We start from the raw sequence: 25,628 nt of genomic DNA on the forward strand, positions 1-25,628 counted from the left end.
TGGGGGCGGCTGGGATCAGGGCAGGGGGCAGGAGACGCTTACATTCGGTGTTAGCCAGCCTCTTGGCTCAAAAGCAGAATCGGGGCTGGAGAAAGTAATTTTCTGAATAGAGGGTACATCCACGCGATACGAAAGTTGTAAAATGACAAAGGGTGCACTGTGACAGTGTTTTCTGCCAGCCGTTGCTGCCTCCAGGGCTTTCACAGCCTTCCCCAGGCACTCCACACACGCGGACAGATACGTATATACATTCCCATCCCCTTTTCTGGGACTAGAAATGGTTTCATTCTCTACGGATGGCTCTGGGGTTTGCCTTTTCACTTGCCGCCGCGTCTCCGAGGTAAGGATGAGGAAGCTCGTCGTGCCCCGTCAGGGAGCCATGGCCATCCCTGTGGATATGCGGTCATCGCGTTAGCCTCTTCCCGCCCATGAGCACCTGCGTCTCCAATCTCTGCTTTTACTTTATTTTGTTTTATTGTATTGTATTTTAATTTTTAATTTTTGCATATTTTTGTTTGTTTGTTTACTTATTTATTTTTAGAGGGAGAGAGAGAGAATCTTAAGCAGGGTCTATACTGTGTGGATCCTGACCTGGGGCTTGATCCCAAGACCCTGGGATCGTGACCTGAGCCGCAATCGAGAGTCTGATGCTCAAGGGACTGAGCCACCCAGGCGGCCCTCCAGTCCCTGCTTTCCAAAGCACCACTATATGGGGCGCGCCTGGGTAGCTCAGTCGGTTGAGCGTCCGACTTCGGCTCAGGTCGTGATCTCACGGTCTGTGAGTTCGAGCCCCGCGTCGGGCTCTGTGCTGACGGCTCGGAGCCTGGAGCCCTCTTCGGATTTGGTGTCTCCCTCTCTCTCTGCCCATCTCCTGCTCATGCCCTGTCCGTCTCTCTCTGTCAAAAATAAATAAGCATTTAAAAAAATAATAAAAAAATAAAAGCACCACGGTCACGAAGGACCCCACACGCTCCCCATTTAGCAGTTCTGTCCCTACATCTGTGGAAGGAAATCCCAGAAGCAGACTGCTGGGCCAAGGAGCATGTGCATGTGTAGCTTTGCTAGATGTTGCCAAAGCGCCTCCACAGAGGTACGTGATTTGTCCGTGCCTCGGAACACTCCTCTGTAGGTGTGGTTTGAGCCAGTATGAGCCGGATCTGGGAGGAAAGTCACAGGCAAGATGGAGGGGCTGGTCTGGATTGTGCCCTGTGTTCGGACAGACATGGGTGCTTCGGCACCGAGGGGTGCTAGGCGTCGCTGGGCCTGTCCCTCCTTCACGCGGAAAGCCAAGACCTCTACAGGGGCTTCGCGGGAGGGCCTCTCACAGGCTGTTAGAACGTGGTCGGTGGCCCCAGCCTGGAGTCCCAACGGCCCCCCGTCCCTCTCCGCGCCTCTGTTGGGTCTCCAGCACTTGGCCTCGGAAAGCACCGGGGAAGGGGGGGGGGCCTCTGTGTCCAGCAGCCAGGGGAGCATTGGGAGCGCAGAACACAGAATTCTCTGCTCGACGGTGCCGTGGGAACTGGCCTGTTCTGGGCCACGCTGTGACGGGCCAGGCTAGCGGGCCAGCTGAGGACTCTCGCTGGAAGAGCCAGGGAAGGACGCGCCACCAGCCCGGGGAGGCGGGGCTCCACAAAGCAGCCCCCTCCACTGCTCCCCAGCCGAGCCCTCTGATGACCCAGGCGCACTCCCTGGAGCCCCCTGGCTGGCATCCTCGTCCCTCGCCGCTCTGCGGGCATCGCCGGGGAGCGTTGGAGCCGTGACGCTAGAGAAGACCTGGGCCAGGCGGCCCCTGTCTCCCCCTGCCTGCCGGACCCTTCCCGTCTCCCCCTGCCCCCCACCAGCTGGAGACCCCCCAGGTCCCCCGTGCTTCATCCTCTCTCCCCTTCCTCCCCCACCCCCAGCCCCGCCTCGCAGCAAACCTGGCTTCTCAAGGCCTCTGGGGGAAAGCTTTTGTTTTTAAGAGTCAGGGGCTGTCCCGTTGGAGGCCTTTTTGTGCCTTAAGTTGAGACCCGCAAACCCATGGGTGCTAGAGTGTTCTGTCTCCTGCTGTCACCTGCCTCCCGGGGGTCCGCCTGGAGCGGGCCTTCCCACTCGGGATGGCTTCGCGGGAAGAGCAGCTCCCTAGAAGACGACGCTCCTCCTTCGACGGATTCCTTCCGAAATGCCCACCAGGGACCTACGTGCCCCCCACACTCTCTGGGCTCGGGGAGGCAGAGAAGACGCGAGCTGAGCTGGAGCCTTAGGCCCTTCGTGCTCTCTTGTCCCGCCTTGCCTGCTGGGGCAAGCGTCTTCCAGGAATCTTCCTTCCCTTCACCAGGCCGGCACTGGCTGCTGTGGGGACCCAGCAGTGTGGCCCAGAGCCCCTGCCCCACAGACAAAGGGCGGCTTCTGTTGGGGACAGAAGACTGACACGGTTTCACACTTGGCTTTAGCGTGAAATATCTTCTCGTTCCCTGGTCACGTGCTGCACAGATGCGACGTGCTCCTGGGTCCGGGGGAGCGAGAAGCCACAGGCCGTGGCGTCAGGAAAAGGAGGCCGGTTGAACTGACTCCTGAGGAGTGGGAGGCCCCTCCGGGGAGCGAGGACGGAAGCAGAGAAGGGAGCACACGTGTCTCTGTGTGAGCAGAGGGGTCTGGAATGCGGGACACGGCAGGTAACCCTCGGGCTCCGTCTCCTGACATCCTTGCTTTGTCTTGCGTGGCTTAACGTTTGGGCTGAAGCCAAGGTGTCAGCAGGGCCGTGCTCCCTCTGAGACCCTGGGTAGCGTCCTCTGGTGCCTCTTTTAGCTTCTGGTCGCCGAGGGGGCTTGGTGCTCCTTGGCCTAGGGATGCATCACTTCGGTCTCTGCCTCTCTCGTCACCTGGCTTCTCCTCTTATAAGGACACCGGTCCCGTCGGGTTAAGAGCCCAGCCTACTCCAGCGTGACCTCATTGTAACCTGATGGCATCTGCAAAGACCCTCTTTCCAAATAAGGTCACATTCACAAGTGCCAGGGGTTCAGACTTCCACACAGCTATTTGGGGGACACACACAGCCCCAACAATGATTTATGGCACGGTCAGCTAGACGGGAGTGATGGCCGCCAGCCCGAGGCAGGCCCCTGGATTGCACACACCCTGTTGAAGTGGACGGTCTCCCCACAATTCTTTGCCGCCCCCCCCCACTCCGCATCTGCCTCCCGCTCGTCCCTATCCGTGTGACTTTTCACTTTGTCACTTTGCGAGGCCCCTTCCCAGGCCTGCTCCTCCTCCCGCGTCCCCTCAGCATTCACCCTCGTGGCCAACTCTCGCCTCCGCAAACTCACGGTGGCAAGATTTAGGTTGAGCATTTTGACGGTCATCGCACATTTCGTGTGGTTCTTAGTCGTCACGTGACCTTCCGCAACGTCGACCTTTGTCTCTGTGGCCTACTCTATGAACTTCCCTACCCTGGTTCCACTCTGTGTGCTCTGGCCACACGCTCTGCAGGGGAGGAGTACGTTGATAAAGGGTCACCTGGGTGGTTCAGTCGGTTGAGCGTCCGACTTCGACTCGTGGGTTCGAGCCCCGCGTCAGGGCTCTGTGCTGACAGCTCGAGGCCCGGAGCCTGCTTCGGAGTCTGTGTCTCCCTCTCTCTCTGCCCCTCCCCTGCTCACCCCTGTCTCTCTGTCTCTCAAAACTAATCATTAAAAAAAAAAAAAAAAATACGTTGATACGAGCTTGTCCCCAACATTCAGAATTTAATAATTCAGATTCTTGCCATTTGAGATTTGGGGCTCTTAGAAGTGGAAGAGCCCTTCTCTTGCCTTCTTCTGTCTCAGCCAGACTCCTAACAGCTCTTGTGGTCTCCTCCTCAGCCTCAGGCCTCTCCTCCTCTCCGTCGACACCCACCCAAGCGGCCAAGCAGCACACGTTTCCTCTCGAATCCTACAAGCATGAGCCTGAGCGACTGGAAAATCGCATCTATGCCTCCACTTCCCCTCCGGACACAGGCCAGAGGTACTGCCCGTCCTCCTTCCAGAGCACAGCCGGGCCTCCATCAGCATCACCCACGCACCATGCTTCCTCCAGAACCGTAAGTCCGTGGGCCGGGCCGCCAGGCGTCGGGAGGGAGGGCAGAGTCTGGCTGAACGTAGCCGAAGTCAAGGCTGTGCACCCCCGACCTTTCTGGTATATTTTATCATAAATCGCAGGCTGAGGAAAAACAACGACAACAACAACAAAAACTGCTGAGGGCACAGCGGGCAAACGGAAATTAAATGGAAAGTGGTCATGCCTGCGGCGTGACCGGAAAGTGTTTCTTGCCTCAGCTTCTTTAAAAACCAACCAACGAACAAAAATCAGCCCTTAAGAGCTTTATTTGAATTTATCCTGATTGGGAAACCCAAGGGAGAAGCCATAGGCAAAGCAACAGGCTTTTCGAATTGAAGTTTTATTGTCGAGTGTTAGGATTTCAAGGTTGGCAGCATTTGGCTTGGGGAGCGTGCTGGCAAAGGTGAGGCTTTGGGGGGGGAGCCCGGGGCCCCTGTACCCTCCCGAGGAGGGGGGCTAGTGGACCCCGGCGGGAGAAGCCGGCCTAGTGGCGGGACGCGGGCCCTCGCCAGCAGCACGGTGGCCCCAAGCGTGGAGACGCCCTCCAACCCTGCCTGGCTCGTAGAAGGCACGTCGATGCTCAGTGTTACCCCTGGGCCCAGCAAGGGTGCGAGAAGCGTGTCCGGAGTCGGTCTATGTGGGTGGAACTGTCGTATTCGGTTGCTGGATTCGTTCCCTGGGGCCGCTGTAACAAAGCGCATGAACTCGGGGGGGTGGGTGGCTTACACGAACAGGAAGCTCTTGTCTCACCGCGCCCGAGGCTGGCGGTCTGAAGTCCTGGTTGGGGCAGGACCCTGCTCCCTGCGAAGTCTCTAGCGGGGACGACCCTCCCTCGACTCTTCAGGCTTCCGAGAGCCCCAGCTTTTCTTGGCTTGTGGCCGCATCACACCAGCCTCTGCCTCGGTCTTCACGTGGCTGTGGGCCCTGTGTCTACACGTGTCCACGTTTCCCCCTTCTTGTAGGGCCGCCCTTCATCCTGGATTAGGGCCCAGCCGTGCTCCGGCTCGTCTTTACTTCGTCACGCCTGCAAAGATCTTATTTCCAAACGGGGTCACGCTCACGGGCATCAGAGCGGAAGCCTTCTCCGTAGCTGTTTGCGGGGACACAGCCCAACCACTGGGGTTGTTATCTTTGGGGCGCCAACATGGGTCTGTCATGCAGAGAAGATACCATCACTGTTCTCCTCGTTCTTTTGGTGATGACTTTACGAGCGTACCCTTAGCAGAGTATTGTTCCGGGTGCCGAGGGATAAAATGCAATGTATTATTTCTGCCTTCTCGGGCTTCCAGTCTTACTGGGAACAGAAGAACACTCCACCAGGGCCGCCTGGGTGGCTCAGGCCGTTAAGCGTCCGACTTCAGCTCAGGTCATGACCTCACGGTTTGCGAGTTCGAGCCCCGCGTCGGGCTCTGCGCTGAGAGAGTGGCGCCTGCTTGGGATTCTCCCTCTCTCTCTGCCTCTCCCCCACTGGCACTTTCTCTCTCTCTCTCTCTCTCTCAAAAAATAAACTTAAAAAAAAAAAAAAGAAGAAGAACGCTCAGATAAAGCCGTTAAGTAAAAGCAGAAAGGAGGTCGAGTGGGGACGGAGAGTAGGCAAATAGTCCACTCTAGAGGAGGGGAGAAGGGAAATACTGTTGTCTGATAAGGGCCATGAAGGCCCCAGTGCAGTGGCACCAGTGAGCTGAGCCTTGTGTAACTGGGAGGGTTTAAATGAGAGGCGGGGAGGTGAAGGGAGAGCCTTCCAGAGAAGAAAATTCGCCGTGACTTGGGCAGGAATGAGCGCGACTGCAGCATAGAGAAGGAGCGGGGCCGCGGGCCCTCTCCGAGGGTCCAGAACCTAGCAGCAGACTAGGAGGTGGGCTGGAAACGGGAAGCCGAGGAAGCAGAGGAACATCCCAGATGAGGCAGGCTACAGGGCTTGGCCCCGGAGAGCTATGGCGCTCAGAGGAAGGTCCCCCAGGTTCTTGGGCGGGAGCGAGAGACGATCTAGAAAGGGTCTCCTGGGCATTTAACACAGGAGATCTGGGACAGAGGGAGCCCGTGGGGGCCGGGAGCAGGAGGAGGACTAAAGACAGAAGTGACCAGCAGGGAGGCCAAAGTCTCAAAATACCGGTTTCTCCCCGTTGACTAGTGATGCCTGATAGCACGGCCCCGTTTAGGAAGAGGCAGAGATTTGAAGAGAAAACCGTTATTTTCAGTTTAGGTCACTGGCGGCGATCATGATTGCAGAAGTTTTGTGCCGGCCTTTCCGAGTTTAAGTAGGAGAGAATCCAGAGGGCGCTCTTGGGCCAATGCCAGTTTTTTTCCTGGGACATTGACTGGAAAACCAAGAAGCCCATGGTTGAGGCCCACAGGCCGGGGTCCTTCTGGGATTTCCCAGCTCGTTCCGGGGCCAGAGAGGAAGTGTCTTCAGCTGTCTTCCACGCTCAGTGATGCGTGCCCCGGTCAGGGCCCGCGATTCCCCGCACGTGGCTGATGGCGCGTGTGACATTTCAGCGATGTTTCAGCAATCATCCAAACGTCCTGAGAGACAAGATGTGGTCATCCCGTACAAGGGGATCTTAGCCTTAAAAGGGAAGGCAATCCTGACACCTGCCACAACACGGATGAGCCCTGAGGACACGATGCTGAGTGAAGTAAGTCAGCCACAAAAGGACAAGTCCCGTGTGATTCCACGTGCATGAGGTCCCCAGAGTAGTCAGATTCAGAGACACAGAAAATAGAACGGTAACTGCCAGGGGCTGGGCGGGGAAGAATGGGGAGTTAGCGTTTCATGGGGACAGAGTTCCAGTATGGGAAGATGAAAAGTTTTGGAGATGATGGGGGTGCGGGTTGCACAACAGTGTGAATGCGCTTAAAACCACTACCATTGGGGCGCCCGGGTGGCTCAGTGGGTTAAGCGTCCGACTTCAGCTCAGGTCATGATCTCACGGTTCATGAGTTCGAGCCCCGCGTCGGGCTCTGGGCTGACAGCTCAGAGCCTGGAGCCTGCTTCGGATTCTGTGTCTCCCTCTGTCTGTACCTCCCCTGCTTGCACTCTGTCTCTCGCATTGTCTCAAAAATAAATAAACATTAAAAAAAAATTTTTTTAAAAACCACTACCATTGAGTTGGACTCTTAAAAATGGTTAAGATGATAAATTTTATATTATGTATATTTCACTACAATTTTTTAATGTTTATTTTTGAGAGAGAGAGAGAAAGACAGAGCATGAGTGGCAGGGGAGGGGCAGAGAGAGAGGGAGACACAGAATCCGAAACAGGCTCCAGGCTCCGAGCTGTCAGCACAGAGCCCGACGTGGGGCTCGAACTCAGGAACCACGAGATCATGACCTGAGCTGAAGTCAGACACTTATCCGGCTAGGCCACCCAGGCGCCCGCATCTAATTCTTTTTTAAAAAGTGATTCAGACAAGACTACAGCATTTATATAGTTTGAGCTTCAGAAAATCAGGGTGATTGCCAGAGGCTCTCCACTTATGTTGTGAAATGATACATTTCAAAATTGGAAGACAGAGTCCCCACTGGCTCCCTGTCATGGGACAGGCCTGATTGCATCTGTAACCTTTGTCACCCAAGGCGTCTGGGAGCTCCTGCTCACGGCCTCCACAGCCGCTGCTTGCTGGGTCTGTTCTGCTTTGAGCAGACCCTTAGCAGGAGGGCTGATGGTCATTTCAAGTTCATGTAAAATGTGCTTCTTTATCATTGAACTGTGTCAATCGTCTTTATGTGCTAAGTTCCTTAAGAGCTCGGCTGATTTCAATAATTGGCTACCAGCATAATCTTCATTGGAGGAATGTGAGTCGCTTAATGACTCTGTCAGCCTAAAAATATTTAGAAATAATTTGTCTCTGCCCTTTGGAACAAAAAGGCACTTTCTGTAAACACTGACCCTGAAGATCCATTTTACAAAATGTGTTCCCATGAATCTTACTCTAAAATTGGAATGGGGATAAAGGCAATTAGTTAGTCTTTAGTAGATAGCACTCATTTTTTTTTAATGTTTATTTATTTATCTTGAGAGGGAGGTGGAGTGGAGAGAGAGGGTCAGAGAGAATCCCAAACAGCCTCCACGCTGTCAGCGCAGAGCCCGACGTGGGGCTCGATCTCACAACCGTGAGATCGTGACCTGAGCCAAAATCAAGAGTTGGATGCTGAATCGACTGAGCCACCCAGACGCCCCCTAGATAGCACTCATTTTTATTATTTATTTATTCGACACATACTTAGTAAGCAACTGCTATGTGCCAGAAACTGTGCGCAGGAAGGGGGAACAGGTGACAAATGTGTGAGACGCTCGCGTGAGGCAGGGCCGTGTTTGTTCTACTCACTGCTTGATTAACAGCACATTGTACACTGGAGGGCTTCAAGAGATAGCTAATGGCTCGCTGCACACAGGCGGGAAAGTCGTCTATCTGGGGGGTGCAGACAGGTGAATAGTTACGAGAGTTTGATAGAACCTGTGCTGTTATTACGGGAGAAAACACCCAGTCTAGTCCGAGTGAGTGGAAGAACCGATCCCAGAGGAAGGAAGCGGACGTTTTTTTCAGCAGACGAGAGCAATAATCAGCTTTGCCTTTTTGGATGCTCTGGGTGGGTGGGTGGGGAAATGAGATTGAAATTGAGTCGCACAGGGACTCAGATGAGACATGGGGCGCAATCATCTGGGCCCGGTGGTAGCTGATGGTGGAAAGAAGTGGACCGGTGTTAATAAGTAAAGAGCTATTTAAGAGGTTGAATTGGAAAGAATTTAGAAGGCCGTGATTGATTAGCTGGGGGGGGGGGGGGGGGGAGTAGAATCAAGGATGACTCCAGAAGTTCTGCCTTAGGAAACTGAACGAATAGGAGTTGCACTTGCTGGGGTAGGGAACAGGGGAGGAGGAGGAGCAGGCTGTGTGTGTGTGCGTGTGTGTGTGTGTGTGTGTGTGTGTGTGTGTGCACGTGTGGGGTGCACGCGTGTGTATAGGCACACGTTTGTGTGTTCGGGTGGTGGTATAATAAGGTGTCCGTGGAACATTCAAGAGGAGGTATCCAAAGGGCAGTTGGATATGTGCATCTGGAGCTAGAAATTAAGATTGAAAATCATCATGGGGCGCCTGGGTGGCTCAGTCGGTTGAGCGTCTGACTTCGGCTCAGGACATGATCTCAGAGTTCGTAGGTTTGAGCTCCACGTCGGGCTCTGTGCTGACATCTCAGAGCCTGGAGCCTGCTTCAGATTCTGTGTCTCCTCTCTCGGCCCCACCCCTGATCATGCTTTGTCTCTCTCTCTCTCTCTCTCTCAAAAAAAAATAATAAAACATTTTTAAAAAAATTTTTTAAAGATTGAGAATCATCAGAATATGAATGGTAATTCATGCCATGATCATAGATGAAATAATCCACAAAAACATATGGTAGGTGAGAAGAGAGCCAGAAAAACATGGACATTTAAGGAACAAATAAAGGGAAAGGATTCCGAATTGCCTTGAAATGAGGCAGAAAAGTAGGCACACACAGAAGCAAAAGGAATGTGTTTCATGCGTTTGGAGGAGTGACCAGTGACACCAAATGCAGTAGACTGGCCTAGAATGTAAGGACTGAGGTCACTAACAACACTGGCAAGAATACTGTGGTCAAGCGTGTAAGCCACTGAACGTGGGTTGAATGACAAAGAGGTGAAGAAGTAGAAGTCTCTCATGTAGATAACTCAAGAGTCCTGACTTTGAAGGGGAGGAGAGAGGGCTGTCGCTGTTAGAATGGAGGTGATGGTTTCTTCCTACAAATGGGAATAGATGTAAGCACTAATCGGGACAGAGTCAGTAGGAGGCAAGCGGTTAATGACAGAAGGGAAAAGGCGAGCATTAGGTTCCGCTCTTATGAAGGAAATGGGTGAGATTCCTTGGGTGGTGGGAGGTGTTTGTCTTGGACCAGTGGAAGAACCGTCTTCCGTTGCGTTGGCAACTTGATATGAGGGTACGAGAGGGCTCAGTACTTCTCCGGTGCCCTTTCCACAACAGTTATTCCTGTGCTCTCCCTCTTTTTCTTCTAGGAATTTCACTCTTGACCTGTGTCTTGGTCAGAGTCCCTAGAAGCAGAGTCAGTTCCTAAGCCAATGACAAGGAACCCAAGGTATCTGCTGCAGCCTGGGGTCTCTTCTTCTCTTGCCTGGTTGACTCCTGTATCCGACACGATCGCGTGCTGTATCAGCTCTTCTGTTGCCATAACAAACCTCCCCAAAATGTAAGATGGCAACCGTCTATTTGGCTCACAATTCTGTGGGTCCTCACTTTGGCTTGGGCACCCTTCTGGTCTTGGCTGTGCTTACACGTCTGCGGTCACTTACCAGGTCACTTGGCATCTGGTAGGGCCAGGGTGGTTCCAGCTGGAATGTCTCACCTCTGTTCCGTGTGGTCTCTGCTCCCCCAGGAGGCTATCCCAAGTTGTTCTTATGGCAGTGACATGATTCCAGGAGACACGGAAGCGTATACAAGTCTTCATGATGCCTAGGTGTAGATCTGGTATACGGACCCCTACCTGAGACAGAATCTGTTTCCTCTGCCCTTGAAGCTGGGCTGGGTTTTTCACTTGCTTTGGCCAACAGAACAAGGCAGAAGTGACAAAGTCACACTGTGGAGAGCATAGACATGGGAAGAGGTGGAGGCTGTGGGCCAGTTGTGAGATCGACCACATACACGTCTTACCACTGGGTTTCCACAGCTGCGTCTGCAGCTGAACACAGCATCCTGGAGTCTAGAAGTTCATTTGTCTCTATGTGAGGAGTCTCATTGAGATGGCGGACTTCTCAGAGAGTAATTTCCCAAAAAGGTGGCCGCTGCAGTTCATGTTCCCTGAGAGGCTGACTCTAGACAGAAATGAATGTGCAGGATGTTTATTAGGAAGCACTCTTAGGATCAATGCTTGGGAGAGAAAGGAAGGAGGCGGAAGGGCCTGAGGGAGAAGCTGAAATGCAGTACAGTCTCGACAAGGTCTTCAGCAGACCCACGGGGAACGCTAAAACCAGTGAGGGGGAGGGGGACGCTCCTCAGGGCTGTCCCAAGTTGGGGTGAAGGAGCCAGGCGTTTCTCCACTTACATCAGCCAGTCATTAGACGACAGCTCTCCTGGGAGGGGGTTAACCTCAGACAAGACAACTCTATTCAGCCAAGGGCTGTCCTGGCTAATCGTTGAGGGTCATCGCCTGGCAGATCCCCAATGGCTGGGGGGAAATCCTTCATTTCTCAAGGGGGATCTGAGAAGGACCTCACAATTACTAAGCACGGACTTATTCTCGACTTAATTTCTTTGATTTACGATCCCCAAATTCTGATAGGTGACAAAAAAAGGCTATCACATTTCTTCTTATGATATATTTAACACATAACTAAACTGAAGAAAAGGGTTTCGTTGGTGGGGGATGAATGAAAAATGGTTTTATTAGGCCCAGGGGGGAGAGGCACTAAGGCCCCAGCCAACACCCACCACCAGCTTCCCAGCTGTGGGAGTGAACCACCATGGATGTGAATCCTCCAGCCGCAGTCAAGCCTTTGGATGAGACTGCAGCCCCAGCCAATACTGGACCGAGAGACCTGGTCACAGATCCAGGACCACCCAGCTGAACTGCTCATGAATTCCTGACCCACAGAAACCATAAGAAATAATGTATTATTCTTCTAGGGCTATTAGAACAAAATGCCACAGACTAGGGGGCTTAGCAGAAATTCATTTGTCACAGCTGTGAAGGCCAGAAGTCCAAGATCAAGGTGTTGACAGGTTTGGTTTCTCCTGAGGCCTCCTTGGCTGCAGATGGCCACTCTCTCGCTGTGTCCCCACATGGTCTTTCCTCTGTACACACACATTCTTCTTGTCTCTTCCTCCTCTTATAAGGACACAAGTCCTATTGGATTAGGGCCCCACCCTATTACCTCACTTACCTTTAGTAACTTCTTTAAAGGCCCCATCTCCAAATACAGTCACACTGGGGGATTAAGGGCTTCAACATATGAATTTGGGAGGCAGGGCACAATTCTCCATTGCAGGTAATAAATTAATATTGCTGTCTTAAACCACTGAGCTTTTATATATATATATAATTTATTGTCAAACTGGTTTCCATACAACACCCAGTGCTCATCCCAAAAGGTGCCTTTCTCAGTGCCCATCACCCATTTTCCCCTCTCCCCCACCCCCCATCCACCCTCAGTTTGTTCTCTGCATTTAAGAGTCTCTTATGGTTTGCCTCCCTCCCTCTCTAACTTTCCCCCCACTTCCCCTCCCCACCTGGTCTTCTATTAAGTTTCTCAGGATCTACATAAGAGTGGAAAAATATGGTATCTGTCTTTCTCTGCCTGACTTATTTCACTTAGCACAATACCCTCCAGTTCCATCCATACTGCTGCAAATGGCCAGATTTCATTCTTTCTCATTGCCTAGTAGTATTCCATTGTATACATAAACCACATCTTCTTTATCCATTCGTCAGTTGGTGGACATTTAGGCTCTTTCCATAATTTGGCTATTGTTGAAAGTGCTGCTATAAACATTGGGGTATAAGTGCACCAGTGCATCAGCACTCCTGTATTCCCTGGGTAAATTCCTAGCAGTGCTATTGCTGGGTCATAGGGTAGATCTATTTTTAATTTTTTGAGGAACCTCCACACTGTTTTCCAGAGCAGCTGCCCCAGTTTGCATTCCCACCAGCAGTGCAAGAGGGTTCCCATTTCTCCACATCCTCACCAGCATCTATAATCTCCTGATTTGTTCATTTTAGCCACTCTGACCGGCATGAGGTGGTATCCCAGTGTGGTTTGGATTTGTATTTCCCTGATGAGGAGTGACGTTGAGCATCTTTTCATGTGCCTGTTGGCCATCTGGATGTCTTCTTTAGAGAAGTGTCTGTTCATGTCTTCTGCCCAATTCTTTATGGATTATTTGTTTTTCAGGTGTGGAGTTTGATGAGTTCTTCATAGATTTTGGATACTAGCCCTTTATCTGATATGTCATTGGCAAATATCTTTTCCCATTCCGTCGGTTGCCTTTTAGTTTTGTTGATTGTTTCCTTTGCAGTGCAGAAACTTTTTATCTTGATGAGGTCCCAATAGTTCAATTTTTCTTTTAATTCCCTTGCCTTTAGAGATGTGTTGAGTAAGAAATTGCTGCGGCTGAGGTCAGAGAGGTTTTTTCCTGCTTTCTCCTCTAGGGTTTTGATGGTTTCCTGTCTCACATTCAGGTCCTTCATCCATTTTGAGTTTCTTTTTGTGAATGGTGTAAGAAAGTGGTCTCGTTTCATTCTTCTGCATGTTGCTGTCCAGTTCTCCCAGCACCATTTATTAAATGGGAAAGCTCTCATTTGTTAAAGAGACTGTCTTTTTTCCATTGGATATTCTTTCCTGCTTTGTCAAAGATTAGTTGGCCATACATCTGTGGGTCCAATTCTGGAGTCTCTATTCCATTGGTCTATGCGTCTGTTTTCGTGCCAATACATGCTGTCTTGATGATTACAGCTTTGTAGTAGAGGCTAAAGTCTGGGATTGTGATGCCTCCTGCTTTGGTTTTCTTCTTCAATATTACTTTGGCTATTCAGGGTCTTTTGTGGTTCCATACAAATTTTAGGATTGTTTGTTCTAGCTCTGAGAAGAATGCTGGTGCAATTTTGATTGGGATTGCAATGAACACGTAGATAGCCTTGGGTAGTATTGACATTTTAACAATATTCTTCCAATCTATGAGCACAGATGTGTTTCCATTTCTTTGTATCTTCTTCAACTTCCTTCATAAGTTTTATATAGTTTTCAGCACACAGATATTTTACATCTTTGGTTAGGTGTATTCCTAGGTATTTTATGATTCTTGGTGCAATTGTGAATGAGATCAGTTTCTGTATTTGTCTTTCTGTTGCTTCGTTATTAGTGTATAAGAATGCAACTGATTTCTGTACATTGATTTTGTATCCTGCGACTTTGCTGAATTCATGTATCAGTTCTAGCAGACTTTTGGTGGAGTCTGTCAGATTTCCCATGTATAATATCACGTCATCTGCAAAAAGCGAAAGCTTAACTTCATCTTTGCCAATTTTGATGCCTTTGATTTCCTTTTGTTGTCTAATTGCTGATGCTAGCACTTCCAACACTATGATAAACAACAGCGGTGAGAGTGGACATCCCTGTCGTGCTCCTGATCTCAGGGGGAAAGCTCTCAGTTTTTCCCCGCTAAGGATGATATTAGCTGTGGGCTTTTCATAAATGGCTTTTATGATGTTTAAGTATGTTCCTTCTATCCCGACTCTCTCGAGGGTTTTTATTAAGAAAGGATGCTGAATTTTGTCAAATGCTTTTCTGCATCGATTGACAGGATCATATGGTTCTTTTCTTTTATTAATGTGATGTATCACATTGATTGATTTGCAAATATTGAAAAAAAAGAGAACTACAGGCCAAGATCCCTGATGGATATGGATGCAAAAAATTCTCAACAAGATACTAGCAAATCGAATTCAGCAGCATATAAAAAGAATTATTCACCATGATCAAGTGGCATTTAAAGCACTGAGCTTTGAGGTGATCTGTTACATATCAAAAGATAACCAATGCTTACTTTATCATGTATGTGGGGAGATAATATAACTCAATGAATTCAGCATCAGATAATAAACTCAGAAGTTTGGGGTTCTTTTAAAAAACTGTCTTAACCACTGAATCAGTCTCCAAGATCTCTGGTTTTCCTCATATGACTATTTGGAAGGAAATCACCAAGCGATCTTTCAAGATTGTTATTTAGAATGATTACCTTTTTACTTTTTAAGATAGGAGAGCACTTTAGGGGTGCCTGGGTGGCTCCCACTTCGGCTCAGGTCATGATCTCACAGTTGGTGGGTTCAAGCCCCATGTCAGGCTGTGAGCTTTTAGTTTAGAGCCTGGAGCCTGCTTCGGATTCTGTGCCTCCCTCTCTCGTTGCCCCTCCCCCACTCACAGTCTGTCTCTCTCAAGAACAAACATCTCAAAAATTCTAAGATAGGAAAGCCCTTTAAAAATCTAAAAATATCGGGGCGCTTGGGTGGCTCAGTCAGTTAAGTGTCCAACTTCGGCTCAGGTTACGATGTCACAATTCGTGAGTTCAAGCCCCGCACCGTGCTCTCTGCTGTCAGCACAGAGCCTGCTTCAGATCCTCTGTCCCCCTGTCTCTCTGTCCCTCCCCGCCATCTCTCAAAAGCAAATAACATTAAAAAAAACACAATACCATTAAATTTTTAAAAATCTAAAAATATTTCAAATCACTTGACGTGAAGGAATAGATAAGATTTTACGCGCACTCTTTCGTTTTTATATTCCCACCTACCATTTTAAATTTCAGGTTACAGCCTCAGAAGGTCTTGGTGTTAAAATTATCTGCCTAGAAATGGCACACTAAGAGTTCCATAGCCCATTACTCACAGCAGATTAGATATTTTAAAAATAGTTTGGGGAAAATTCGTATTGGGTCAAGGAGTAGGAGCACCGGAGAGAGCTGATTCGTAACGGCGTTGGTTATCACGAGGGTTGTTGCTTGCACAAGTGTTGCCAGTGTGTTGAAGAGGCAGAAAATGTCTACTGTCCCAGCTGTCAAAAAAAGGTATTATAATTGGCATCCTTCCCGTGTCCCTGCGCCGGTAGAATCGTGACTCGACGAACAGAAGGCAGCAGAGCCCAAATAAGAGAGACATACTTGACTGAGAGCCTGGCCTGTGTTTCTGCGCCCTGGCCTGGGTCTCTGAGATTCTGATTGATTCTGTTCCCCAGGGTAGCTGAGCTCCAGGAAAGGATGTTGAATCTTTTTTACCTTGATTTTTTTTTTTTTTTTTTAAACTTGACCAATGGCCTACCTCTGTCACCTCCCCGGGGACCCATGAGGGAAGTGAGTCGTTCGGTGGTTGTTTCCTAAGATCCCGTCATTTGCCTGGCAGGATACCGGGCACTGGGACGGCTGACAGGGCACTCCTCCCTCGAGAGTCTTGGGAAGAGCAGGTCCCCAGGAGCCGGAACCCGGGGCCAGTGTGGCCGAGGAGTGCCCCCGCCTCTTCACTCACGGGCCACAGCCTACCATGGGGGATGTGCCCTCTGCGTTGTTGTGATTACCGGGATACAAACATCAATTTCTCATGGTGACTTCTTTTGCTGTCTTGGCTGACAGAGCCGGTCTTCTGTTGGTGAAATCTGCCATCACGATCGGGGCTGCTGCAGGCTTCGTCTTGAACTTCTCCACCCGAGCAGAGCAACCCTGGGCGAGGCAATGGTTAAAATATCAGTGTCATGTGGGGTTGGGCTGTTCCCTGGAGTTTCTCACGGGGACCAACCGACAGACAGCACCTCTGCTGGGGGGTGGAATACGTTGCAATTAGCTTTTTCCTTCCCCTGGGCTGGCTTTTCCAAGCACGTCGCCTAACGATGCAACAGGCCTCGACTAAACGTGTGTCTCATGGAAGAGACCGTCTTGATCACGGCTCTGTATAAGCTCAGGGCAGAAGCCAGCCTGCAGGCACGGCTCGGGGAGGGTAGATGGAGAAGGAAGCTTTGTCGCAAAGTTCAGAGTGGAGAGGAGCCACAAGGGAGGGCCGGGGCTGGCGGGAGCCCGAGGGCATTTCTTCTCAAAGATGGGCATGGCCTGAGCGTGTTAATGTGCTGATGGAAGGAGGTACAGGTTCCGGAAACTTCCACCCTGTCCACCCACTCCTCTGTCCTGTGAAGAGACAGGCTTTATGTGAGGATCAAAGGAGAGCATCGTGTGTGAGCTTCTCGAAGCTCTGTCGCTAGCACTGAAGTCAGGTTTTGAACCGGGGCAGCTGGGCTCCAAAGCCCACGCCCTCACCGTGATTTCATACAGCCTCTAGAGAAGTCCGGGCTTCTCGGCCCACCCGTCACACACCAACTCGGCATCTTAGCTCATGTGCCTGATGCAAGGGGCCCCCTCCACGGCCCAGGAGCCAAATCTGGCCCATCATCTCTTTCTATAATTAAAGTTGTATTAATACGCAGCCACGCCCACTCATTCACGCATCGGCGGTGGCTGCTTTCGTGCTGCCACCGAGAGGGGGATACGGCCAACGAAGACCGGCTGGCCTGCAAAACCTAACGTAGTTATTATCTGGCCTTTTCTCAGGAAAAAAAGAAAAGAAACACTTGCCACCCCTGACTCATCTGTGCCAGACACAGCCTCCCTTTACTGCGTCTCATTAATTAATAGGACATCCCATGCAGAGTGCCAGGACAGGACTTGTCCCCAGAGAGGCAAGGGGCCAGCTGTAGAGCCCTGCCCCCACTGAAGGCACAGCACTGGCCCCCCGGGAGAGCGCAAGGGAAGGCGATCATCAGTCCTGCCCGCCAGACGCCCAGCAGTCGAATTGGTCATAAAGTTGGCAAACTGGCAGGTGATCCTATGGAGTTAGGACTGGGGGATCTGTATTCTCCTTACCCCCAGAGCATTAACGATGTTACACAGCCTGCTTTGGGACTGGGTTGAGGAGATTTGGGGTTAATATAAATTAAAGGGGAAGGGCCCTTATTCATCCCCTTAATCTCCTTGAGTAAGGAGAGGATGTGAACGCGACGTCAGCAGCACAGATGGGCATCCTAAAATCTTCCTTGCCTACCCTGGCGGGGGTTTAGAGGAGCGAGTTGGTCAGCTTGCATTTTAATAGAAGGATTACTCCAGCTGATAGGCTAGAAGCCAGAGGAAGCCTGGGGTAGACTAAGAAGGCAACCCAGTAAAAAGAACCACAGTGGTCCAGCAAGATACAATGGAGGGCTGACTTCAGGCCACAGGAGTGGAGATTTAGAGGAAGGGGTGAAGTATGAAAGCATAAAGAGAGAAAACCGGCCGGCTGGGAGGGGGTGCCCGAGGGGTTCGGTGGATTAAGCACCCCACTTTGGCTCAGGTCATGGTCTCACGGTTCGTGGGTTCGAGCCCCACGTCGGGCTCTGTGCTAACAGCTCGGAGCCCGGAGCCCGCTTCGGATTCCATGTTTCCCTCCCTCTCTGCCCCTCCCCCGCTCATGCTCTGTCTCTTTCTCTCTCAAAAATAAACAAACATTAAAAAAGTATATATTTTTAAAAAATCGACTGGTCTGGGGGAGACCCCAGATACATGGCATGTGGGAGGAGGGCTCGAGGGTGACTCTCCACTTTTTGGCAAGAAGGGCTGGATGGTGGTGTCCTTAAATTAAGAGGAAGAAGGAGATCTGGGGAAGAAAGGCAAGTTCCATTTGGGCCATACTTCTTTTGATTCTTTTGGGACATCAAATAGAGGCATCCGGGGCACAGATAAAGCTAAGTCTGGAGTGGAGAAGCAGGGGTTCGGAAAATGATTCTCTTTGCCCCTTAGGATGAAAGTGCATTCTGGTGGTGGAACGTGACCATATCTACTCGTGCCTTCTAGACGGGCTTGTCTTGATTTGCATTTAGATGGAAATTCCTTCGGCTCAGAACCAGGATTTTCCTCTCACCCATAGCCCTTGGAAAAGCATTAACTTTGCCTGGTGGAGGGTCACGGGTACAACAGAGACACAAACCCAAACACCAGGATTAATAGCTTTGTGGAAGGACTCCGTAGAAATTAGCCGCTGGAATGGTGGAAACGTTTCGAACAGGCCTCCCCTGGCATCTCTCTGAGGCCGGAGTGGGGAACCTGTTCACGAGGGACTACCCGAATTCTCTAGCAGTGCTCTAGTAGACCTGCTTCTGGAGGTTGTGTGTCGTAACACGTTTTCCCCGCGATTTTTGAGGCTGGGCACAGAACCCGAGAGCACTGCTGTTTTGAGTCCCGAGTCAGGATTGCATCTTCTCATCATGAGTGTGACCAGAGGCATTGTCTTCAGTAAAAGGGGGATCGAAGCAGGTGGTTCAAGAGCAGACTCTCTAAGGAACCACACAGAGGCGATTCCAATGTGATTTCTACACCTCGGCCAACGATTTCCTCTTCGCATGCCGTAGCAAAAGCAGATTAAAAGCCCTTGGCTCATCCTGTGTTCATTCACAAATTGGTAAGGCTATTCAATTACCTCGGTTTAGTCTGATTATGCCGTTCCATTTACCATCTTTGCGTTTAATTTCAAAAATTAGGTACATCTGGAGAAGTATTTGATTATCTCTTTTAAAAATAGCCTTCCTCTGGGATGACGGAATCCTGGAGATGGGTAGTGGCACAACAGCGTGAATGTACTTGACCGAACTGCGTGCCTAAAAAGGGCTAAGAAGGGGGCGCCTGGGTAACTCAGTCGGTTAAGCGTTTGACTTCGGCTCAGGTCGTGATCTCACCGTTTGTGAGTTCGAGCCCCACGTCGGGCTCTGTGCTGATGGCTCCGAGCCTGGAGCCTGCTTCGGATTCTGTGTCTCCCTCTCTCTCTGCCCCTCCCCCATTCATGCTCTGTCTCTCTCTGTCTCAAGTATAAATAAACATTAAAAATTTTTTTTTTTTTTTTAAAAAGACCGGGACAAGATTGTTCAGCAATGGACTTTCCACTAATGCTCTAATCAGGCCCGGTCTTCAGTTTACCCGGTTGGGTTGTCAGGAGGATGTGATTTTCAAAGGTCTCATTTTCATAAAATGTGGTGGTCACGCAATATTAGCTATTACTTTCGACTCTTCAAATCGTGAAGCCTACTGCTGGGTCTAATCCAGTAAACGATGCACGTGACGTGTAGCCTGGAGAACATGTTTAATGTACCAGGAACCATCGGACGGAGATCGTATTGGTATTTGGATAAAAGAAGGTGCAATTCCAGTAGACCTACTTGCTGGCGATCAGATTCTTTTAAGAAACCGACTATATAATACTTCAGTACTGGGAATCTGCAGGCGTGTCTGAGCTCTTTCCCTGCTGGGGACTCAGCGGCCACTCTGAGGACTCAGGTGGGCAGGGGCACAAAAGGAACGTTTTCCTCTTCTTCAGATCTGTCCTTGCTCTGGACTTGATTCCAGCCTTTCACTTTTGTTACGCCTGGCCACTGAAAATGGGGTTGGGGGAATCCGCAAATACAAATTCACGTGCTCATTACCCAGATATGATGATGCTGGAATTGGGATGTATAACCCACATAGTTTATTCTTTTCCAGAATGTAAGAATGAATTGCAGAAATAATTTAACGTCAGCTATGTTGGATGTGTTCTGACATTGCTAAGGGAAAAAACTATACTTAACGCACTCAGGAGTTTTCCTAGTATGCCCCCCAAGAGGCCGTATCTAATAGCATTATGTGCTGAAACCATCAGAGCATTTCTCTTCAAAACAGAGACTTGATGTCAGTGGCTCAAGAAAGATTCTGTGATCCTTCCTGCTCTCGGGCCACGTGTCCAGGGACGGGGCCGTGTTGTCACTCTGCCTGCCCACTTGTTCAATCTTACAAATGGGCAATCAAAGAAAATGTCTATCTCCCACTGGGCATTAACTGTAGACTGCATTTCACTTGCGCATTAGGTTTGCCTGTGTCTGCATTGATTGCGCAAAGACCGTAATGTTAAGGTATCTGCATGATGTGAGAGGAAAGGCCTTCAAGTCAACATGAAAACTCGTCCATTGCCTTATTACAGGAGGGCAAAAGCAAGTACTAGGGCTTTTAGAGCCAGTAGCTCCAAGAACATAGACCACAGCCAGCATTTAGCTTAAATGGAAGGGGGTGTACGTATTCCCCTCAACGTCGCAAAGCCATTTTTTATTTTTCTGAGAAATAGTGGAGGAGGCAGAAACAGCAGGAGAGCACAGAATGCATTGCCTGGCTACAACAACTACGAGGAATAAAAGAAGGTCTATTCAAAACAAAATTATAAAGAGGCTACTTTGGAAATAAACCACCAAGACCAAATGTGAGAAGATCGAGTTATGTTTACAGATATATTTTGTTGAGTAGCCAAGCACGTAAAATAAGGTCAAATTTGATTTCCGTTCCGACAGCACCTTAACAGGGCAGCTTGGATCGTGGTTGATTGTTCAGTCACCAGATCCCCCCCTAGTAACCGTCTCCTAGTAAGGAGAGAGTAAGACTCATTCTCCTCTCCAGTCTTAATGAATTAAATTCTGAATGGACTCAGAAGATCATCAGCCCGTAATTAGGAGTTTCTGTGCCCTATTTCCAGTTTGGTCCTTAACACAAATGGACAGCAGATGCAATGATATGAACGGGCTCCTTACTCATCTACGCCAGAAATGACCTTGATCGAATGATTGCAACACGCTGTCCTAGACGCTCAGTGATACTAGTTGTGGCTTAGTTAAACTCGTAACACGCCCCTCGTTGAAGTGTGTGGGATAATCCTATCTCATAGCGTTTCTGCGTGTTCTCTGCCCAATATTCAACTAGATAAGGCACATTTGGATGCAAATATTTTATGAAAATGTCACTTTCAGTCTTTAAAAAAATTGTTTTAATGTTTACTTTTGAGAGAGAGCATGCGAGTGAGCGTGTGAGTTAAAAAAATGTTTTTAATGTTTACTTTTGAGAGAGAGCGTGTGAGTGAGCGTGTGAGTTAGTGGAGGGGAAGAGAGCGAGGGAGACCCAGAATCCGAAGCAGGCTCCAGCCTCCGAGCGGTCAGCACAGAGCCTGACACGGAGCTCAAACCCATGAGCCATGAGATCATGACCTGAGCTGAAGTCAGATGCTTAACCAACCGAGCCACCCAGGCGCCCCTGTCATTTTGAGTCTTAAAGTGGTCTTCAGTGGATTTGGAGAACGCGGAGGACAACAGTAGGTGCTCTGGGATCCGTGGGACAAATTTACCCACCATCCTTTGAATATAATATAGTTGATTATTCTTTCTTTAATAAACATTTGGCACGTTGATTTCTTACAGCAAATGCAGGTTCTTTGACTTCCCATCCTCCCAGTGTGATACAGTCCCTCTCCTCTGCCTGGTTTGTAGATTGTGAAATTAGGGACACAGTGAAAACCCACTTGTTGCTGCCTGTCACGAGCCAGGCACACGCTATTTCGGTTAAGTCTCCGCCAGCTCAGCAAAGGAGGTATTATTATCTCCTTTCGAAAACGTAAGTAATCTGCTTGAGACTCTGTGACTAATACCTAGTAGAGACATGGTTCACGTGGAGACCTACCTTTGAAACCTATGTTGTTTTCCCGTTATGAAACAGCACCCCCCAAATTAAGAACAACTATTGGGGTACCTGGGTGGCTCAGTGGGTTAAGCCTCCGACTTAGGCTCAGGTCATGGTCTTACAGTCTGTGGGTTTGAGCCCCGCATCGGGCTCTGTGCTGATGGCTCAGAGCCTGGAACCCGCTTCAGATTCTGTGTCTCCCTCTCCCTCTGCCCCTCCCCCACTCATGCTCTGTCTCTCTCTCTCTCCTTCAAAAAAAAAAAATAAATAAACATTAAAAAAAATTTTTTTAATAAATTAAAAAAAAAAACTATCATTTATTGGCACCTAGCTGGAGCCGAGAACCGAACCAGGCACATAACACACATCGACACGAGCCTCAGAGACCGATGTGCTGAATACATAGGCAGCGTGTGGGAGGGCGGGGGCTCCGATCCTGGACTGCTGAGGGAAGAAGGGCATGAGCTTTGAGGTCAAGTACACCTTGTTCCCATCGGCACTCCTTGCTTTCTTCATTTTGTCTCTGCTTTAGTCACGTGTTTTGACTTTGACGTTAGTCTTAAAAATCTTAACTGAAGGAAGTAACGCCTGGCGAATGATGCCCCCCTTTTGAGATTTTTGCCCACTCTTGGCTTCTCTGAATCCCGGGATGTTACCTGCACCAAAGCACTGACCCGACACAACCAAGTCACCTCCCCTTCCTAAAGCAGGAAACAACGATGGAAGAGAAGGCCGGTGCTGACTTGATTCACACACGCTCTCTAAGACATGGCCTCCCTTGACTCGGGGCCTTGCAAATGGATCCCGTCTTTCAAGGATCTACGCTTGGCCCAGAACGTGGCAGACTAAGGCACTTGCGTGTGAAAGGAGCTTTGGTTTTTCGCACCGTCGCGAGGCGTCCCGGTGTTGGCATCTGATTGCAGCTTCTAGTTGTTTCCAGTTTGTCTTGACTCACCGGACAGCACACGTGTATTTCTCCGGGGCCATGATGAGTAATGATGTGCTTATGATTTTTCTAACGTCGCCACAGAAGTGAACCACAGAGTGGCGCTACTCAGGCTTTAGGTTTAGTCATCATAGTTTATTCACTGATGAAATCAGTTAACTCACACATCCCTCCCAGCGCTGTGAGGCAGGCACTGTGTGACCCCCGTTGTACAGAGGAGACCACCGAGGCACAGACAGCTCCGTGGGTGCGTGGCCTGGGCCGTGGCCCTGTGCTTACAAGGGCCACCTCCTGCTTCAAAGCGCGGTCTGTTGTCATCTGGAAGTTCTTCATCTTGGAGCAAAGGGCGCCTCGTTTTCATTTGGCTCCGGGGCCAGGCCAGTGAGGCGGGCAGTGCTGCAGTTCGATACCGTGTTCGAGTGAGAGGGCCAGGACTAGGCCCCGGGCGGTCGCTTCAGGGCCCACGCTCCCTGCCCGTGTGGACCTGACCCACAGAGAGGAGGTTCTGGTCCCAGAGCGGCTGCCTTGCTGTGGCGGCCGTGGGTCTGTCCTCCGTGGAGCCCCCCTGCACACAGTCTGTTCATGGCGCTGCATGTTTGGAGGCAGCCATGGGGGGAGAGATCACTGAAGATGACTCCTGACTCGTGGGAGGACTCGGCTAGTACCTGATGGGTTCTTGCTCTTTTCTTGTTTTTTTTAACGTTTATTATTTTTGAGGGAGAGCATAAGCACGAGCTGGGGAGGGGCAGAGAGAGAAGGGGGACAGAGGATCCGAAGCAGGCTCTGTGCTGACGGCAGTGAGCCCGATGCGGGGCTCGAACTCACGAACCTTGAGATCGTGACCTGAGCCGAAGTCAGATGCTCAACCCACTGAGCCACCCGGGCTCTTTTTAAAACAGAAATCTTGTAGTAGTTGATCGTTTAAACACTCTGGAGGGCCACCGCAGGAAAACAATGCCAATTTTCAAGTTGCATTCTCTTTAGGAGAGCATAAAACAGAGTAGAAGACAGACCAAGCCATAGGTTTTGAAACCCAGGCCATAAAAAGGTGCCTGCAAAGGCCTTTGGGAAACGAGCATGAAGCCTCCAGAAGCTTTGGAGTGATATTTATAGCCACACTGTGCGGCTTCTGTGATTCCATCAACGTTCCTTTATTGGCTTTCTTTTGCTTCCATAAAGACTTCATTGCTGTACGTAAAGGCTTTTGATGAATGCTTCTATTTTTAATTCTGACTCTTCTTGTAAACTTCACTTTCAGTTGAAACGGGGGCATGGGGACCCTGGCTTGAAGGCACTAGTTATCTCTGAAGGCGAGGGGGCCACTGTGTTTGAAAGCTAATAGACAGAAGTCCCAGACACTTGCCCTCACAGGAAGGGCCTTCCTCGTGGAGGGTGGGTTCTGAAAACAGATTAAGTAAGAGCCCCTAGGCAAGACTGATGAGCGCCCCTGCATCCCTGCTTGGCTCCCCAAATGTTGGCAGCTGGGCTTTCCTCAGGACCGCCCGGCCATGCACAAAAGGAGGATCTCTCTTTAGAGAAAAAATCTGCACACCCTGAAACTCTGGCTTGTCACTTCCGTTTCACCGTGGCAAAGTGAGCCACCGGTCAGTGGCTCCCATCTGCACGTTCGGACCTCCCAGCCTAGCTCTTCAGGGCATTCCTGTTAAATGTGCAGCCAAAGAGAGCCAGGCATTGGAAGAAACCCCCTTCCATCACGAAAGACAGAAACAAAAGCAAACAGAAAAAAAAGGAAGCCTGAGAAAGCAATAAAGGGAGTAAAGGAAACTGCAGCCGTGAAAAAAAGAGTAGGAAGCTCTCCGGGGCGCCTGGGTGGCTCCGTCGGTCGAGCGTCCGACTTCGGCTCAGGTCATGATCTCGCGGCTCGTGAGTTCGAGCCCCGCGTCGGGCTCTGTGCCGATGGCTCAGAACCTGGAGCCTGCTTCGTGTTCAATGTCTCCCTCTCTCTCTGCCCCTCCCCCGCTCATGCTATCTCTCTCTGTCTCTCTCAAAAACAAATAAACATTAAAAAAAATAGGCTCTATAAATTAAAAGGGGGTATTCCAAGATCGAGAGTTTGGGGAAGTAAACTACACAAATGGTTGTGTGTATATGTCCATACACACATGCGCTAGAAGTTAACATCAAGCGTATCTCCTGGAAAGTAAGCCCTTAAAGGCGAGATAAAAATTGAGGCAAGGAAGAAAGGGAAGAAGGGAGGGAGGGTAGGAAAGAGAGGAAGGAAGGAAGGAAGTAAAAGGAAGGGACAGAAAGGAGAGAAGGGAAGAAGGAAGGAAGGAAAGGAAGGGAGGGAGGGAAGGAGGAAGGAAGGAGGAAGGAAGGAAGGAGGGAAGGAAGGGCATTAGTCCAGGAGGCTCAGCCGCTCGATCCTAGGGGTCCAGAGAGGAGGAACAAGGAAGACAGAAGAATTAGAGGAGAACAAGAGGAAGGCACAGCTTCCCCGACTGATACCCAGCACAAAACAAAAAGAAAGGGGGGCGGTGGGGGGAACCAGGGAAAAGAAACAAGACCCACACCAAGATACAGCATCGTGAAATTCCAAAAC

At 50.1% G+C, this 25,628-nt stretch overlaps 1 protein-coding gene across 8 annotated transcripts in view; it reads left to right on the top strand.

Annotated features, from left to right (window-relative positions):
- Positions 1-25,628, top strand: part of PRKAG2 (protein kinase AMP-activated non-catalytic subunit gamma 2) — a 258,595-nt gene that overhangs the window by 158,469 nt on the left and 74,498 nt on the right. For 6 of the 8 annotated variants that reach the window (XM_027051158.2, XM_027051161.2, XM_027051160.2 and 3 more), the window contains one exon: positions 3,837-4,054. In XM_027051158.2, the coding sequence (XP_026906959.1) occupies positions 3,837-4,054 (218 nt within the window). Of the gene's footprint in view, positions 1-2,623; positions 2,655-3,836; positions 4,055-25,628 lie in introns of those variants that run through there. The other 2 variants (XM_027051166.2, XM_053217845.1) reach the window with 2 other exon arrangements.

This window comes from Acinonyx jubatus, chromosome A2, assembly GCF_027475565.1.
Source record: "Acinonyx jubatus isolate Ajub_Pintada_27869175 chromosome A2, VMU_Ajub_asm_v1.0, whole genome shotgun sequence".
In the NCBI taxonomy this organism is placed as follows: Eukaryota; Metazoa; Chordata; class Mammalia; order Carnivora; family Felidae; genus Acinonyx; species Acinonyx jubatus.